At 39.8% G+C, this 16,905-nt stretch overlaps 1 protein-coding gene across 1 annotated transcript in view; it reads right to left on the reverse strand.

The window, feature by feature from the left end:
* The window catches only part of CRMP1 (collapsin response mediator protein 1), a 49,028-nt gene that overhangs the window by 15,179 nt on the left and 16,944 nt on the right, over positions 1–16,905 (reverse strand). Inside the window, exons 3-7 of the mRNA XM_032186389.1 lie at positions 12,494–12,678; positions 10,868–11,032; positions 5,981–6,042; positions 4,795–4,875; positions 1,580–1,648 (exon numbers count right to left, since the gene is read on the reverse strand). Coding sequence (XP_032042280.1) covers positions 1,580–1,648; positions 4,795–4,875; positions 5,981–6,042; positions 10,868–11,032; positions 12,494–12,678 — 562 coding nt within the window. The remainder of the gene's footprint in view (positions 1–1,579; positions 1,649–4,794; positions 4,876–5,980; positions 6,043–10,867; positions 11,033–12,493; positions 12,679–16,905) is intronic.

The raw sequence follows: 16,905 nt of genomic DNA on the forward strand, positions 1-16,905 counted from the left end.
TCTCTGTCAGCAAGCATAAATACAATCTTCTTTCAAGGAGTCATCTGGGACATAGGCGCAAAGCAGTCATCTTCATATGGAGGAGCAGTGCTTCCCAGTGGCTCCTATACTGCTTTACCCAGTCATCAGTTCTATACCTCCTTCCTAGACAGACTCACAGTATTGGCATTTTAATACCTAAAAATCTGTTGCAACTGAAAATACTGACTTGACAGTGCACAAAATCCTCTCCAAAAGCTGTGCTAGAAAAGTTGACTAATTTAACCTGTCCAAAACCACAGGTCTTACTTCTTCACAGATTTGTAAAATATCTTTTTCTTAAAATCACACTGTCACTTCAGGTTCTCTTAGGACTTTTATCCCAATATTTGCTCTCAAATCCCCAAAGTCACCTACAGAAAAAAGGAAAAGCAGGAAAAAAGGAAAAAAAGAAAAAAAGGAAAGCAGGACCTCTATGCCTCAGCACTGGGGCTGAGGCCATCAGATGGCACAGTCAAAAAGACATGAAATTCCTTCCTGGAAATTGCAAATGCAGATTTTCCTTAGGCCTTTACTCTCATTAAAAAGAAACGCCTCAATTATTTCAGAATAATTTAAGTGGAAGTTAAACAGAAAAATGAAAAAAACACATAAACAGTTCAATAGAAGAATGTGACCAATTAAGTTTATTCCTCTTGCCTTGGGGAGAGGTTATATAAAGATCTGCAAACCACAACAATCTCTTCAAGTTTAGCCTCAAATCCCCAGGGTCTTGTCTCTTTAGTCTTCAAGGAAGGCAGTCACTTCCCACTACTGCCCCCCATCATGCTATTAGCAGCCTGGTCTGTCTACATTAAGAGACATTGACATGTCTCTGTCTTTTCATTCTCATTAAAGAAACCCTTTCCAGATGTCTGAGATGATCCTTGCAAGCGGCTCGTTTTATTACAAGAGAATTGCATAAATTGAGCTGCCTCGCAGCATCTTTCCATTCTCACATATTTGCATTACTACAGTCTGCATTTCTACTACAAACGTATCTGCTGACATAAACATAGATTCATATGTTGGCGAACATTTATGCACAGCATATACGTACACAGGCATTGTATAGGAGGTTTTCATCCAAGGCATTTTAATGAATCCAGTAAACTCAGTCTAACCCATAAGCTGTGCCGCTGGCATTCAGCCTGCTGTGCCTTCCCCAATCCTAGAGTCAAAGCACAGCTGCAATGGGGTTTGGAAACTAAGAGAAATCTGAAATTCAGCCCGGTATTTGTAGTCACAGACCAAACAGCCAAGGTCACAGTCCAAAAGGCCTGCAGGCCTGGCACAGCAGGGTGGTGGAGCTGTGACAGAGCACAAGGACACCTTGGGCCTGCGGGGATGCACCTGTGGCCAGCAGCAGAAGGGTATTTTATACGAACAGGCTTAAGGGGACCTGGATTTACACAACTTTGAGTAATTCTGGAAGTCACGGGAGAAACAGACTGTCTACCCCGTGCACCCATCTATCGTCTGCACGTACAGAGGCCAAGCAGTGGTACTACATGCCTGACAAAACATTTCCATGGATGACAAGAGGAGAAAAGCCTCTTACCTCCTCAGGCCTGCTCAGGGCATGTCCCTCGGGTCCCGTGATTCCCATCTCCAGGATGCGCTTTTGTTCCTGGAACAAAACAGATAAATACCGACAAACTCGCCAGGACAAGACTCTTGTACCAGTTAGCCCCCACCAGGCTGACAGCTGTGCTTTTTGACCGTCCCTTTTCTGTTAGTGCAAATGCAGCTGTGTAAGCCTGCTGAAACCTCCTCTGCCTTCCAGAAAGTCCTATCTGACACCAAGATACCAGCCTGGGGAACATACTTCAACCAATATTTTAAATAGTAATTATAAATATTTCCATCCTGCAATTCTTTCTTTACTCCCAGAAGTTTCTTCTGTCTTCAGCCTATGAAATACTGCTATCTTCATTAAAGTTTTAGCATTGCTGACACTTCATCAAATAAAATCTTGCCTTTGTCACTGAGCTTTCTGTTACACTTTTTTTCCTACAGAGGGAATCACTAAGATTATGTTTTCATGAAAGTAAAAAAGTGCACTCCAGTTGCGAGGGCAGTGTCCACACCAAAAAGCCCTGCTTAGGACCAGTGGGGGATTGTTAGAAAAAATCTGTGCTACAAAGCTTTGCCGCAATTAGGTCAATTTTTTAAAATAGAAAAGGAGCTTCGCTTTTCTTTAAATTAAGACCAAGAAGTGGTATTGGAATAAAGCTCCCTTGTTGTAGAAAGTGTTATTCAGCCACTTCTGATCTGAGTTTGGTACAGGTCTCCTAAGAGAGCAAATGTGGGAACAGAGCTGCTGATGTCCCTCAAACCCTGGCCTGCCATGCCTACAGGTAATGAGCAGAGTGCAACAACTGTAACATCTCTGACAGGAATGAATGTCCCCAAGAGACTAGGATGGAGTTACCGAACATACTTTACTATGTCATCTAATAAATATTTGATCCCAGGTCCCCAGGGGTGCAAAGCTCACACATTACCAATATACTCGAGCAAAACCTAAGTTAATATTCACATATACTTTTGCCTTCTCTGCAATGAATCAAAGCTGATTAATAGGAGTGCATTAATTTGACAGTGTAATAAAGATTATTTTGGTTGGAAAATCATAATGTCTCATAGGTATTCCTAAAAGGAGATGTTCTAAACCATTAATGCAACAGTTCTGAACACTGTGAGTTAAAGACTTCAGATAATTAAAATACAAGAAAAAATAAACAGTTGCATCCATATAATACAAAAAATAGCAAGACAGCACAATAGGATACATTTGCATCTTGAAGGAAATCATAAAATCAGATCATATGATACAATTAGTCACTGTAAGAGGATTTGATAGTGCTAATAACATAGAGTAGTTGTTTGATAAGATCAAATTTTTATTTCCACACAAGATAGTCCTGCAAAACATCCCTGCACCCAGCTTTCTTTTCACCTATTTCAATAATCCTTCTAAATAAAAACATAAGGAACAGATTGATTTTATAAGACATAGCAATGCTGAGGAAATATGTTGATGTATAACATAATTCACATTTCTTTACTACTTCCTCTTTTCCTAATATTTCTTTCCTGTATGCTCATATTCTATGGCTGTATATTAAAGCTGATCAAAGAAAAATATAACCGAAACATATTTTTATCAAAAATGTAATTCCACAATGCAATTCCACAGGTGTACATTGATTTTAATGGAGCACATATCAAAACATCATGGGTGCCATTTGATTAGTTTCATTTTGCCATTCATACATTAATATTATGTTTATTATTATTGATTTTGCTTCGACTGGATATTCAGCGTCACGCTAAAATTATAAAATATATGCATTGGTAGTTTTAAATCATGTTAGTCTTCATGGAAAATCGGCATTATTTTTCTCTTGAATCCTAATGGTAGTTTTCACTTGGTTTCAATGGGAGGAGGATACAGCTGCGCTGTATGTGCCTGCTGACTCCCCACTAGTATCTTTTTAGTCCAGTGATTATTTTGGCTAAACTTGACCTAGGTAAAGAAGGCTCTCAAAGGCCTTACAAAAAGTAAGTTGGTACTACATAGGTAAAGGACAGAAATCTCACTGAGGGGAAAACAACAAATTGAACCTTTATGGGCAAGATTGCTTATACACTCCACAGTCATTCAAGCATTCACTTAAGAGCCTCTCTTATGCATGAGACAACAAGCATGTGGCTTCCGGAGTGTAGAGCTCAAAGACAAATTGTTTGCAGCTATTGTTACTGTAATTTCCCTGTCAGCTCTGTTGCTTAGTCTTTAGCTCATAAACCAGCAGATAAAGAGCTGAGCAGATAAATCAGTTAGCTCACTCGGAGCTTCACAGATCTCTGAGATGCTCTAGACACATACAAGGGATCAGAGGAGTGAGATATCTCTGCTACTGCCTTAAAATATTCATCTGCCACAGATATATGCACTCATAACAATACTCACTCAGGCCTCCCCATTCTGTTTTATAGGGGAATCCTGTCCTCGGAACAGCGAGAGATTTACTATTGATTACTGTCCTTGGGATACCTCTTTCAATCTGCTGCTATTGCACAGATCACGCTTTAGCGTGAGGATAATCCCTACTTGGGAGACCTTACCTGCAAAGAGGTCACTGGGGATCTGGGACTTTTTAATGGAACACATTGAATTTGAATCCACTTTTCTGGTTCTGGGTGGTGTCTTTAAAAAATATGACTTATATTTCAATGCACAGTTTTTAAATCTTTAGAAGATCATTGTGGATTCTTATATTAAAACCTTAGAGATCTGTAAGAATATTCCCAAAACAAAGAGGCCTGAGAGCTTTACCACATGCTCTAAATTCACTACAATATTTATGCAGATAATTGCAACAAGAGACATTAGTATAAAGTTTCCCACATCCACTTTCTGTCCCCCAAATCTCTGAGCAAGGCTTTAGGTTGTTCTGCTTTACTTGTGTCTGGTGGATTCAGAAGAGATCTTGCTTCCTTCTGCCTTCCTCGCCAGTCCCAATTTGCAGCCAAGGCAAGGAGCTGTCTGGATCACAGCTATACCTCACAGATGTTCTACCAAAGCATGCAAAGCATGCATCCTCTCATCCTAGGGTTTACACCAGCAGTGCATAAGTCATCAGGTTCAATAAAGGTTCTTACTAGCTAGTTCCCTTTTTTCCTACATATACTCAGACTGGAGGCACTTTTACTTCCCCTGCCTTGTGTGAATCTTCTCACAAAGTGAAGCAAAAATCACAGTTCACTCACCTGAGCTATCAAGTCTCCATTTTCAGCATGCACCAGGATCACAGCCCCAAGACTTTTTAGAAAGGTGAAGGCTTCATAGAGCTGCAGGTAGTACAAAAAAAAGGAAATACCGCTGAATGAGGAAAACACATTCACACTCAGAACTCTCTGTTCATATTACTTTTACTGAAATTTTCTGATATTAGACTTACTGAAATTGTAGTTCCCTTTTCAACAGGTATTGAGCTAACATGTTCCTTACATAAATTAGACTTCAGTAATACAGGAACATATTTTTCAAACACAGATCAAATATTGAAAGCATGGTTTCTTCAGTGCCTATTTTATCTCAGCATCACTTCAGCAAGCATTAAATAGAGCAGAATACATAGCTTGCAACATGCGCGTTTGCACAGGGTAACAGGCATTACTCCAGCTGCACATTTAAGATTTTGATGCATTTCTGCTGGTAATTCCAACCAGGAGATGAGGTTGGTGTGCACTGCCTCCCAGAGAATATTTATATATTATTCTGTCTAAAATTACAATTAAAACCACATGTATTGGAGGTGTAGCAACAGTTATTTAAGAGACTGAGAGCTATAGCTCTAGGAATCAGTACAATTTAAACATTTTCTCAACTGAATAAGCAAACATTATTATTACTAACAGATGCCATTGTCCATTTATAATGACCCGATACTTATGAATGGAAAAGCTGAAGAGGGTAGAATCTGTAATGAGCACTGGACAAACAACCTCATTGTTATCTCCAACCCTAATGAAAAAAGGCCATCTCCACCAAACAACAACACTATTTAGCTGTTTGCAACATCTGAGAAACTCTTGAAGCCTCAAAACTGTCACTGCCTCATGTGTTTCACCATTTTCTCCCTCTCTGACATAGAGTTCTTGAAAGGTAAAGTGGAGGGCAAAATCTTGGGCAGTGTTGAGCAGTTGCAATGTTGGAGACCCCAAATAATCCTTGCAGAAGTTGAAAGCCATACACTAAGGAACATATGCATAATTTCACCACCTCTCAGTACCAGCCCTTCAGAGAGAAAAACCCCTCAGCTGCAAATTCTCATCAGTGCCACTCAGATCAGTGGGAATGTTTCTCTGGGATTCAGCCTTAGCAACTCCTCAGCTGCCAGGAGGGAGATCACAGAAGACAGATCACAGCAACGAGAAACATTCAGAGCAATACCTGGCTGTCGGACATTTGATAGAGATCTTTGTAGGCCATGTAGACTTGGAAAGAGTTAACACCTGTTCCAAGACAAAATACAAAGGGGTTGTCAGGTCAAGTGGATTCTTAAATTGTATTTGAACAAAAGCAATCAGGAAAAACAGATCATAGAGCATTAATCTGGAATTTCACCAGTGAATGACAGAAATAAAGCAGGATTCCACAGCTGTATTACAACTACTATAACCAGAACCCTAAATCCCCTCTTTTCAGAGGGGATTTGCTGGACTCTGTGGATTGCAGTGTTTAGCCCTGGAGCACCCCATCCACCACTGCAGATGAGATTGCTTGGAGCCAAATCACAGACAAATGACAGTGGCTGAAACAAGTATGTAAAATATGCAAAGTTAAAAAAAAAAAATGCAAAGATTTAGGTTCTGTGAATTGCCAGTTTTCTTTTTAGGTTTCTTTAACTGATCAGGAAAACACTTCAATTTGACCAGAAACTGTGCTTTTAAACAGATAAAGTTCCAGTTATGCTTCCCCAAAGTGCTGAGGAGCTAGCTGTAGGAACCATGTGTCTGAACTAACATACTGGCTTGCTTTTTCTTGATCCTACTGCCCAAAGCACCCAGCTGAGCTGACAGGAGACCCAGAATCAAAGCCTGAAATCAGCTACAAAGGGCAGCTTGCCATACATCTCCCTCCACATTCCAAAGATGGAAGGATTTATGTTGGCAGCAATACAGAACTATGAAGGATGACAGCACCAAATTTTAGAAATCAGTAAGAAATGCTAGTGTTGAGTGTTGGCGGCCAAGTATCAACTGTACTCACACCACTACGTTTTGCCATTTGTTTTAAAGATTTGCAGAGGGATTACACAGCTTCATATTTTAAGGGAATGGGAATTCCAGACATCTTCTGTTGATATCTTCTGTATATTATTAATTTATACTAGTTATAAACTTTCCTTACTCTTTGGTCTACTGACAACATCCCCAGCTTGGTACAGGGACTGATCTCAGTTTTCTAGCTTCAAAGAAAAGTAAATTCCAGGCTAAGCCATGTATGCTGCATTTCAAAAGAGCTGTCAGGAAAACTGCTTCCCGTAGCAGAAGGAAATAAGAAAGAGAACTGTGCATATTATTCATGTTGGTTGTGCTGAATGAATAAGGCTCCCTGATGAAGATATACCTTCTTCATGGGTCTACACATGCACAACTATATCCTCAAGCAGAGGGTTTGGTTGCTTACAGTCACACATGGAGGATAAAACCTTGAAATGATCCCTGGTATTATGTCTTCCTGCTAGGGCCAGGCAGCTGAAGATAAATATGAAGGGGGAGCTGGCCCCTCCTCACTGACTACCAAGCCGAGCGAATCCACCCTGAACTGTGGAGCCCCCTCAGCTGCTGAGTCTATCTTTGTTTCTGTTTCTCAGGATCCCATAAAACACACATGGGTTTACTAACTGTAATGCCTCAGCCTGTTCCATATTACATAGTTTCAATGTACTCAGTATGTCCCAGCTTTAAAATCTTGAAGTTTAACTATGTTTTCCCTGAGACCAAGGCTTACAGCCTCACACCTGCAGACCTGTCTACCCTCTGACTGACCACAGCAGTGTTCAGCACATCTGCCTAACCAGCCTTTGAGGAAAGCTCTGTTTTCTCTTCACAATACCCACAGTGTCTTAGATGTCAGCTGCACCTGGGAGCCACCTTTCTGCACGGGTGACCAATATCAAAGCTAGTCCAAGCCACGCAGACTAGCCTTAGTGACAGCTTGTGACTGAATCCTCTTGTATGCATTTCTCTGTAAGCAAAGAGCTAGGTGACCTATTGCTCTCCCTTATCCACTGAGATCTAGCCAAAGGTAATTCATTTAATCACAGCCCTGCAGGAGGTAAGGCAATTTTCTCTAGGCATTATGGTTGGAAGACATGCATTGCCAAAGCATCACAAACTCTTCCAATTTCTTTTAGGCCCTTTTATGACCTTGGTAACAAGACAATGAGTTTTGCTCCCACTCAAGGTAATGTTGTCCCTGAACTCCATGAGAGTAGAAAGCACCCCAGAAGGGACCCTGTTGTAGGACCTTGAGCCTGCTCCTTTTCTGACAGCTCGTGCAGTGGTCACTGACGTAAATCGAAAACCACATCAGATACACACAAAATGGAAGGGCACTTCACAGGCTGCCTTTACTGCTAACAGGAAAGATAGCTGAAACCATCCAATCTTGCATAAGACAGTGCCTTTACAAGATAACCAAGGTAAAATAACACCCATTTACATACACGGATATCCAACTTTAGATTTTTTGCCCAATGCCTAGGTCTGGTGCCTTGATCTTCTCACTGGAAATACGTGGCTTTTCAAAAGACCTAGTTCACTGCATATTTAACTTCACGTTTAACATTTGTTGCATACAACAATCTTTCCCACATCATGGGTGGATGCTTGTTCTTGCACCAAGAGTGCTCTACAGCAAATTTCAATAAAATTTTTAACAGTGAAAAAGAACAGTAGTTAAAGGAATCATCAAGGCCTCTGTCAACACAGTTCAGGCTGTTGTTCCTTTACATACACTGGAGAATCACTATCACAAATTAGCTGCTAAACTGCTCCAAGTCTGATTCTTTACAAATCCACACTTGATTCTAAAAAAGCTCCAGGCCCATCCAAACCCTGTGTCTCTTTAAATTATCTTTGTATTGATTTAAAACTGATTAATTATTCAATTATACCTCATGACAGGGCACCTCATCAGCAGCTCCTGTTACTCATAGGAGCCAAGATCGTATTAGGTGCACACAGCACTGAAATGTGATTAACTGAGCCCTGCTCCTTGCCTAACTCACCCACCAGACAATCAGCCGAGAACAAATTCAATCCAGATTCTTAGATGATGAAAACCAGTTTCACTCCATTCACATCAAGTCTATTTGCACCAGCTGGCTCAAATGTTTCCAATTATCAGCAAATATTAACCGTTAATTTGAAATATTTTCTATTGTGCTCATGCTTTCATACTCTCCCATACCTTTTGCCTCCTCACACATGAGTAATTCTCATTGACTGACTGACTGAGCCATGTTGCAGCACCCATGAGAACAAAGGTGACGTCCTAGTGCTGCTGCAACCAAAGGGACCACCAAGGGCCACATCATACATCCCACTTCAGGAACTGATAAACTGATTCCTGCTTCCTCTGAAAAGTGAAGGCAGGTCAGAGGTATATTGAAAATTCACTTTTCCACAGTCGAAAAAAACTGTTAACTGTCTGCACTGGCCTTTTACTGTAAGCCCCAGGCACATGTGAGAGTGTGGAGCTGCCTGTAAACCACGTGCTCTGGAAAATAACACCCAACTTTTGAAACAAGGCACAGTGCACTTGTCTGATGGTCAGCTAATGCACAGCAGTGTATCCATGTTAACACTGATAACAGGGAACAGCACCATCAGTGTCAACAGATGTCATCACCTTGTAAAAATCACTGATATTATAAAGACCTATGTAAGACCAGTAGCAGTTTGTCTAAATTGTGTGTAATCTTGCTTATTGAAGAATTTTGTTGCCTAAACACTGGTTATACAGCAAATGTACAGCTGCGACACAGGATAAATTCCTCTATGTGACTTCACCTCCACAGTAATTCAGTGAATAACTGCTCACTCAAAAAAATAGGATTTTGCTTATTTTTTCTACTTTGATGGTATATTTCTACATGAAGAGAATTTTTGAAACCTAAGTCATCACTAGCACTACACCTAACAAATATGCATATACATACTAAGACTTCCTAACAGAAAGGTTGTCTGATTTACTCATGGTAATTAAATGCCGTTTCAGAAAATATTTCCCTAATTAATATCCATACATTTACAAAGAAAATATCAAGTGAGAAACATTTGAAAAAATATGTTTCTGGACAGAAAATCCACACTGTTTGGCAGGAACTAGACCAAAACTTACTTTCTGAAGGCTAGATTCAATTGCCCGCACATAGGCATCTGGTGCTACCAAGATACCCTGCCATATAAGACATTTCCAAACTGAAGTAGCAAATGTGGAAGATAATTTATGAACTGTTTTATCTGTCCTAGTCCCGAATGGTAGCTGGAGTCCAGATAGGGTAACCTACAGTATCTCACATGACAGTAGACCTGTTAATTGAACTGTATCCTGAATTTAGATTCCTAAATTAGTGACCTAGATTTTGTGAGTCCTGATACAAATCATCTTCCAGTAACTTCAGGGAAAGCCACTGGAGACCAAACACTTGAGAAAATCAGGACGCTTTTTCATTATTAGGTACCTAATTTTAGACTCTCTTTTCTTCAATAACTTGAACCTATTTTAAAAATATAGCCATGTTTTATAAAAATTTCTAACAAGTAAAGTATCTCAGACAACTGATGAGAAATTAACAACAGCCTGTGATGCAAATTTCTCAGACACATATACTGATCTGGCCTTTCATATTTGGGCTTGATTTGATGAAGCTAAATGGACAGATTCCAGTCTAGTAAAAATCTGAACTCAATGTCTCACTCTCTCCATTCATGAAATGAGGTGAATGGTGGTTACCTTAAATGCTGCTCTCTGAATTTTATCTTAAAATAAAGTCTCATTATGCAATGTCTAAGCTTACTTCCACATGTAAAAGCAAGTGTAAAGCGATATGTTAGTGTCTGATAACATACATGGTCCATTTTACAAAGCAGCAAAAGCAGCAAGGGAATACAAAAGTTCAAAGTAGGGCACAATCTTGGGTAGCATATCCAGCACCTGTGCATTTGTTTTCTAGACAATGTATTCTTTAACAACATTCATTTCACCTCTGTATGACATTTCACATTTCAATAAAAACAAAAATACTGTTTATTTTCACTCACTAACCTTTATCTTGCACCAGTACTTCCAGCTCTTCTCGAATTCCATCATACCAGCTAGTGATATCCACATGGAGAGAATAATCACAACAAGATTTGGTGTCAGCTGCCTCGTGCCACTTCTCAAAGGAGGTCAGTAAACTCGATCCAGGTTCGGGAAGCACATGGTCAACTGTAAAAGAGATTCAGTGTCTGTTACCCAGACTACACACTGTTCAGATTTCCTTAGTTCCTGTAATTAACCTTCAAGAATCTTGGCCAAAACAGTAGCCTTTGGGTCAGTTTGTGTGGAGACAGTAACTTTGGGATGTTAGCCAGATCCTGTTGTCTCAGGCATCACATACTTTGTGGATAGTCTACACTAAAAGCAAGGGTTTTTGGCAAGCTGCTTGGTGCAGCAATAGATGCACAGTGGAAGACTCAAACATCTCACCATTTAGGGCATATTTATCTTTCCATTTACAGTTTTCTAAGAGACTTAACATTCTGGACTTAGCTGTATTTGTTGTCTGGTGTGTCCATTTCTATGTATTTCATAGTTACCATCATTATTAATCAGACCATCATAGTCACTGAATTGGCTCACTCTGCCTTACCAATGTATCGATGAAGATGTTGAATGCTTTCTCAGTGGTCAGAATTGGAAATATGGCCAAATATTTGAACAGAGAAAATAGAGCATGAAAGCAAAAATGACATAAAATAAGGACATGACTACTTATACTACTTATGCACATATACTTATCTTTTTGAAGAGCTAGGTCAAAAGAAAGCATGGAAACAAAGATGGGCTTACTGATGGTACATGCAAACCTAATGTATCACAGGAAGCTTCAACTGAAGAACATACACTGAAAAAAGATGCTGATGAAACTAATGAACAGCAGTGTATTTTGTGCTTATTGCCTGACATCCTTTCAGCTGATATTTTCTTCTGAACATAGGTGATTGATAACACCAGGCAGAAAAAGTAGCTTCATCTTAATTCAGAGGGAGCAAACCTCTACTCCAGAAGGGCAGCTCCTCTGCACAAAGAAGCTAAGAAAATCTGTCATCTGAACAACTGTCTCTCAAAGTCTAGTGAAGGGTGGGTCAAACTGCTCCTGGTAAGAGAGAGATAAATCTTTTCCTGCCATATAGTACACAGAGAAGGTTATTTAACAACTGGAAAACACTTCTTCCTTTCACCAAGGATTCTAGGACATTTCCAATGAGGACTTCCTCAATTCTTGGTTCCAAATCCGAGTTCAGAAATAAGCATCTTGTATTTCCAAAGCCCCTGAAATGTCACTAGGTGGAACAACAGATTTTTGCCAGATTTTTCTATATCATATAGTTATAGTACTAACTACAGTTTTTTTTAAAAAATGTGCATTATCCCTTATGCTTGTTCTGTATTTCAGAGGGAAATCCAAGAGACAATTCCCTATGCTGCTGTTTCATTCTGAGTGTAAATCATTTTCAAACCAGCCCCGGGTCACAGTGCTCAATGAATTCCCAACATAGTGCCCAGAAATACGAAGATTCGCTGGAAAAGATCTCAGGGTACCATTATGGAGCCTCCTGTAACTATCCCCACCTACAGTAGAGGCTTCAACTTGGGGTGGGAAGGATTAGCATTGCCAATACTCACTGATCATGGTGGTGCCTCCTGCTAGTGCTGCTTTTGTGCCTTGATAGAAATCATCAACAGTAGTCATTCCTTGGTAGGGCTTTTGTAGGTAAGTGTTGACATCTATTCCCCCAGGAATAACCATACGCCCATTAGCCTCTATGGTCTTTACTCCTCCAGGTACAATCAGATTCTCTCCTATTTGCCTAGGCAGCAAAGAAAAGCAATATTATTTTACTTAAAGAAGCAAAGAGGACAGAAGCTATTTGAGGCACATAGGGGAGAGAAACCTAGGGGCTATACAAGAGGCAGAAAGTACTACAACCCCAAAGGGAAGGAGAAATTTGAACACCTGCTCTGGCTGCTGTGCACTGCTGTGGCAGAACAAAGCATTCCTGAACCTGTGTAGCTGTGCCATGTGCTCTCATTGCTCTGCATTGCTCTAGTGGCCAATGAAGAAGCTGTAATATACCAGCATTAAAAAACTGATCTTTTAAATTATTAATATATGATTCAGGATGAGACTTAAGCGTCTTGTCTTGCAGCAACTACAAATATCTGGAGTTAACTTTCTCTTGGGGGCTCCAATATTTTACATTAAGTTCTTAAATGAAAATTAAAAACACAGATCAAATATGACAGTACGCTGGAATTGTAAATATATGGCAGAAGCAAAAGGTACATCAGAAAGAGTCATAATACTTTGTAATCAAACAATTGCAAAATTACCCTTAAAACGGAATCTAAATGTGCTAAAATACAGAAATACACATTTGAGAGTCAAACAACTCTAGTTTAACAAGTCACATATTCTTCATCCTCCTACAACTAAAGCTTAGTGAAATATTCTGCATAACTGTGTGGAAACAATGTTAATTACCTGCTGCTATCTTTCCCCTTTCAGTTCTTCAAAACAGGATTGTTTTCACTATTAAAAATATTAATCTGTCCCCAGGTTAATATCAAGCAAATTCTAGATACTTAAAATACTTTCAGTGTTCATGGACATAGCTATGAGTAAATTAACCTTTAGCTTTTCAAGTTACGTTATGTTTTTATAGTCTATTTTGTACGATTCCTAACAGGAAAATGTACTGTTTTGTGTGGGAGCCATGTCTTTGCACTGTTATCTGTAATCTATCTGGGCTTAGAGATAACTATAACATAGTGTAAGTTGAATTGTTTATCTCATATTGCTGACACACAGTCCCTGTCTTAATTTCCTTTTGTCTGGGATAAAATAACATTTATCCACAGCTAAACAAATACCCCAGACATCTGAGCTGCTCAATCTGTTTCTCTCCTATTAAAATGCAACTCCCACCTATGGAACAAAACACAGCACCTGATTAACAGCCAATCACAACAAGTCAGAACAGAAAATGGATGTAACTGTTAATTAAAGCCAGTGGTGAGAGAGAAGGGAACCAAAAAAAAAAGAAAAAAGATAATTAAAGATAATTATTCAAATTGGAATTTGGCCAAACCAGAATTAATAAACACCGGAGTTAATAAATAGCCAAATAGCCCCAAGAGGTCTTTTTTTTTTTTTTTTTTAATACCCTTTGCAAAAATGTCTCCTCCAGCAGCTTGGTTCCCTAGTGTTGTGGGTTTTGGCTGGAGGGAAGCAGAGCCACTCCATGAGCAAATTCCCCAGCAGCAGACGGAGCTGTGGTCTCAATTGCTCAGTGCTAAACAAATCCAAAAGTGCTTAGCTTGTGAGAGTTGATAATATCACAGCTTGAAGCACGTTGAAGCAACCCCATGTCTGACATCTAACATTCATAAACACATACAGCACTGGGAGCATGCTGTAACCTGTTTTCAGCTGGGAGTGCTGATGATACCATGACAAACACAGAATCGATATGCGGAAGCAGCCCTGCACATCAAATTGCACAAGCATGTTGCAAGAAGCTTCTCTGCTGTCAAAATTTGAATTGCAAAGGCATAGCATAAGGCACTCCAACCCACGAGCAGATTGAGAGCTTGTATAAAGTTATGTAGACCCATGGATAATAATGGTGTGGCACCAATTTTTGTTAGTGGAATCTATTCCCCAGATTTCAATCAGAACAATCCTCAAGCCTTGTACAGTGTTTGTGTGGCTACAAAATTTGGAAGTGGAAAAAAAAATCTTACCAATCTCATTTAAATACGTTTAAACTGGAATTGCACTCCAAGGACTACCACACCTTCTAAAAATAACATTATTAAAGCAAACCTATACAAAAGTATAAAAGCAATAAAAGCAATTCACTTTTCTTTTTTTTCTTCCACAATCAGTATCTACCAGTTCCCTATTCAAGAGGACACACATCCTAATAAAGCAAAAAGGTGCTAAGTATGCACTGAAGTTTTTTGATGACTCACTGCTCATTATTTTCAGTGTACCATTGAGTAACAGCTTATTTGACAATGGCTCAAGTCACCTGAAGTGACATGGGACCAAATGGCCTTTGTGGATGATGCTGTGCTGTTACCTGCTGGGATCCTGTCTCATATCTTGCCCTGGCATCAAGATTAAGGCTAGGAGAAGGTTGATCTTCACTGGCTTCCAAGGTGATTTTTACTCTGACTGACTCAAACACAGAGTAGGATAATGTGACAGGATTCCTGAATTGCTCACTCAATACTAACTGTATGTTAGTAAGAATGGGGTTCAGTTACTTGTGGGTGAAAAAATACAATAGCACAGATAACTCTATTCTAGGCACTGCATAAATGATTGAGCTGCTTTTCTGATGCACCAGCAACTTAGCAAACTAGAAAACTCAGACTGATAGATTGATGCAGTCTACAATTTTCAATTGAGCAAGCTGGCACATTCTGTCGTACACAAGCTGATTTAAACACAATGGATTTAAACACATCAGGCTTCCAGCTCTTCATAAGCTTATCTTGAAAAAGCTGGAAAACTCCCCCAGAACTCAGTGGAGTTATTTCAGTCGTTATCAAGCCCAGATCTCTTTTAGACACCTCAGGCTCCCTCTAGCTTGGCTTATTGTCTGCTCAGCTCTGGTCCCCAGCCACCCATCCTGCAGACTTTGTAGTCACCCCCTGCCAAGAGTGACCCAAAACCTTCCCTTGGCAGAGATGGAGCAGAGGACAACAAGCATCAGACTGTGACCTACTGCTTCACACTGAGACCAAGGCTCATTTCCTCATGTGGATAAGAAAGACAGGATACATGTACGCAAAATATATTATTTATGTAACAACAGTCATTTAAATTACTAAATATCTAAATTACTATTTAGATAACGAAGAACAGTCTCTCAGCTGCTATTTCAGTGTAAATTTCACTCAAAAATTCATGGCTTAAATTACAGCTGGAAAAAATGCACATGTATCAATGTTCCCTTGTAGCAAGGGAGCCAGTTTGAGCCTTGATAGGTTGGAAAAAGCATCTGCCATCCTCCAAACTATAGATAATCTTCAAATGCATTCAAGCTTAAGTGTACATTCCTCTCTGCAGAACAATTTGCAGGTACACAGGCCAAAAAAAGACCCTACTTTATTTCATTAGTCTGCAAGAGAAACCCAACCTTCTGTTTTCTAATCAGTTTCCACTGCAGAATAGGAAAATGAACCCCAGTCTTTTATATCCCAGCAAAGCCATAACACTATTGCCTATTCGGGGCTGAGTGGTTTAGTGTCCATTCCATTCTGTGGAAAGAATTCTGTGTTAACAGCAGGATCTGCAGCCGGAGGACATCAACTGAATGTGGGTGCCTGAGGTTCAAGATCCAGCTCCAAAGGATCTTGAACAACACTGAACTAAATGTTAAACATTTAGACACAATGGGCAGTTTAAGCTGGAGAAACTGAAAAAGACCAATCTCACAAAATACAGCACTTCCCAGTTCTGCAGAGTTTATCATCTGAACAGAGCTAGGAGCCAAGCCCCTCTCACATCAGACTGTGCTCACAAATTAGCTGCTGAGTGTTTCAGAGCAGGACTTCTAGCATCTCGCACACAAAAATCTCAGGTCACCTAAACTCAGGACACTGGTCATGACTCATGATGTTGAACAGCAGATTTGCCTCCTCTGGGAAAGATAAAGGAGTTTTAAAAATTAAGGTAATGTCCATACATTCATTATTAATCCTAGCTATCTTCAGCAGCTGGGATACATTGTGGAGGTACAGAATTCAGAGGGAGTCTATGTACTTAACGAAGGGCTGCTAAATGGCAGGACAGCTGAAAACTTGGCATTGCTAAACTTCCTAAGGAGTACCACTGCATTTCTGGAATCGAGGCCAAAAATTTGCCACAGATTTTTGCCACAGCAGTTTCAGACTCAGCATCTCATGCACTTAGTTGCTGAATCAGTTCTGATGCTCACAAGTACTAACAGAAAATGTGCATCTGAACAAACAAAAGCAGAGAAAAAAATCAACTAAAATATCTATCAGAGAGTACAACTTTA

This window comes from Aythya fuligula, chromosome 4, assembly GCF_009819795.1.
Source record: "Aythya fuligula isolate bAytFul2 chromosome 4, bAytFul2.pri, whole genome shotgun sequence".
In the NCBI taxonomy this organism is placed as follows: Eukaryota; Metazoa; Chordata; class Aves; order Anseriformes; family Anatidae; genus Aythya; species Aythya fuligula.